The following is a 2,109-nucleotide window of genomic DNA, read 5'->3' as shown; positions in this document are numbered from 1 at the left end:
TATCAAGACTTTCACTCAAGTACTACAGTTGAGTACTTCGTCCACCACTGTTTGTAACGAGGTTCTTTCACTAAAGTGTAACAACAGTTATTATTTTTTAGCTTAGTTGTCCTCTGAATAATACTAGGCATATAATCTGTTAGCCTAACTGGTGTAATGTTGGAGGTTTTAGTATGAGTCAAAAGCTGTAAAACCAGGGTTTTAGATTTATAGAAGCTTTGTGTAAATATGGAAGAATAAAAAAATGAGCATTACCAAATATACGAGAACACACATGTGCTCCTTGGGCAGCCAGTGGAAGAGGTCAGCGGGGTTGGTGGGAAGAATCTCGTCATCTTGGAGTGTAGAGATGGTCTGAATGCACTGCTGCAGCTGTTTCAGACACGGCTTCACGCTTTTTACCTGAGGAAAACCCAAACAATGGAGCTGCTTTTTTCTAATTGGACGCTTTCATCCCCAGATAGCTCCAGAAATGCTGGAAATATCTTTGCCAACCAAACTTCTCTTCCAGCCCTTCCAGGCTGGATGCCCTACCTGTCCAGCATCCAGGTAGTGTGTGACTTGTAGTACTAGGAAGAAGACTCTCAGCGACTCCTTTTGGATGGGGTTTCCCTGCCAGTTTTCAACTATGGTCCCGCACAGACTGAGAAGAGGATGCACCTCGCCCAGCTTCCTCTCCATCAGCAGCAACTGGAGAGTCACAAATTATTTCCCGGTCAGAACAAACAGCTTAAATATGTCAAACTATAGACCATAATTCCTCGAAGCAATTCACACACACTCATTCTATATGTTTAAATAAATGATACGAGGCGCAGAAAACAGCTGATGAAAGAGTAAAAAAAGAAAACTTACCATTCCTTTACTAAGCAGAAACAAAGCCCTAAAAAATAAAAAGAATACGTCAGTTTTCCTGATCAAATGATTACACAAACACATAATAAAAAAAATACTTTCAATTTATAATAATTAGAATGAATTTTTCATATAAAAAAGCTTTGAGTAGCTTTAAAATGTTTATTCGATAAGAAAGCAGGAAGTTGGTTATTTTTAAAAGTTTATATAATTGAACAGCTTCAGGTAAAAGGTCCGTTCTTAATAAAGATGACAAAGTAGTTTGCAGTTTCCCAGATTAACAATATATGTAGTATATGTCATTAAAACTAGGGCTGAAACAATTACTCGGATTTATCGATTATTGAAATAATCATGAATTAATTTTGTAATCGATTAATCTTTAAATGGAGTATAGAGACCGTATAGAGACCGTAAAATATGCCTTTAGCTGACAGAGCGACCCACTTAGAGGAGTAAATATATCAAAATTGTAAAAAAAAATGTAATGCTTTTTGCATTTAATATTAAAAATCTATTCTCTATCACTCTGCTCCATCAGAACTCCTGAAATGGAAAAGTTTTAGTATCACCTGGTTTAATTTCACACAAAGCCTTCTGTAAGGAAGCTTTTGCTTTCTGATTATTAATCAATTAATAGGAAAAATTATTGACAGATCAATAAATTTTCAAAATAATCATTAGTTACAGCCCTAAATAAAACTGACATGTTAAGCTACATATGTCCTATTCTGTCATATTTAACTATGAAAATTGTTATAAAGTTCACAAATAGATCCTGAAAACCGGGGTACGAAGTTTCTTCCAGATGGACGATTTTTACTTTTTTTTTCCGGGCGGAAGGAACTGTTTCTACTGGAAGTTCAGGTTTACTAGTTTTCTGTTTCTTTTGGAGAATATTTAGCCTTAAGCAGGCCCAGATCCAGTAATAACCTTGAGATGGGGTTCAGTGTCTATAAACCAGGGAGGTTTGGGGGCCTAACCAGCAGAAATAATTAAAGAATAAGAAAGCAAGCTGGTGTAACCTGAGTGTACAAGAAAGCGTTTAGTCACTGTGTGTATTCTCATGAAGATTTCTCCTCATGTAGCCTGGTGGATACAGAGGGTTGACTTTTCAATGGAACTATCCCAGTTCTCCAAAATATGACCCATTACCACCAGGACTTTCTTCCAAAAACCCTTTCTTTCCAGTTTCTTCCATTTTTGCGGAAGAAACTCAACCCTGCTGAAAACGGCGGGAAAAAGTTTCTCTAT

General features: G+C 36.7%; 1 protein-coding gene across 1 annotated transcript; it reads right to left on the bottom strand.

The window, feature by feature from the left end:
* Positions 1-207: 207 nt before the first annotated feature.
* Positions 208-886, bottom strand: LOC107081453 (MAU2 chromatid cohesion factor homolog). The gene is made up of 3 exons (XM_015369627.1): positions 856-886; positions 535-690; positions 208-402 (listed from the first exon to the last, which is right to left on the bottom strand). Exons 1-3 carry the CDS (start codon positions 856-858, stop codon positions 208-210), a joined length of 354 nt encoding a protein of 117 aa, XP_015225113.1. The 5' UTR covers positions 859-886.
* Positions 887-2,109: the final 1,223 nt, after the last annotated feature.

This window comes from Cyprinodon variegatus, unplaced genomic scaffold (assembly GCF_000732505.1).
Source record: "Cyprinodon variegatus isolate N-32 unplaced genomic scaffold, C_variegatus-1.0 Scaffold5125, whole genome shotgun sequence".
Taxonomy (NCBI): domain Eukaryota; kingdom Metazoa; phylum Chordata; class Actinopteri; order Cyprinodontiformes; family Cyprinodontidae; genus Cyprinodon; species Cyprinodon variegatus.
This window is presented reverse-complemented; position numbering and strand designations above follow the sequence as displayed.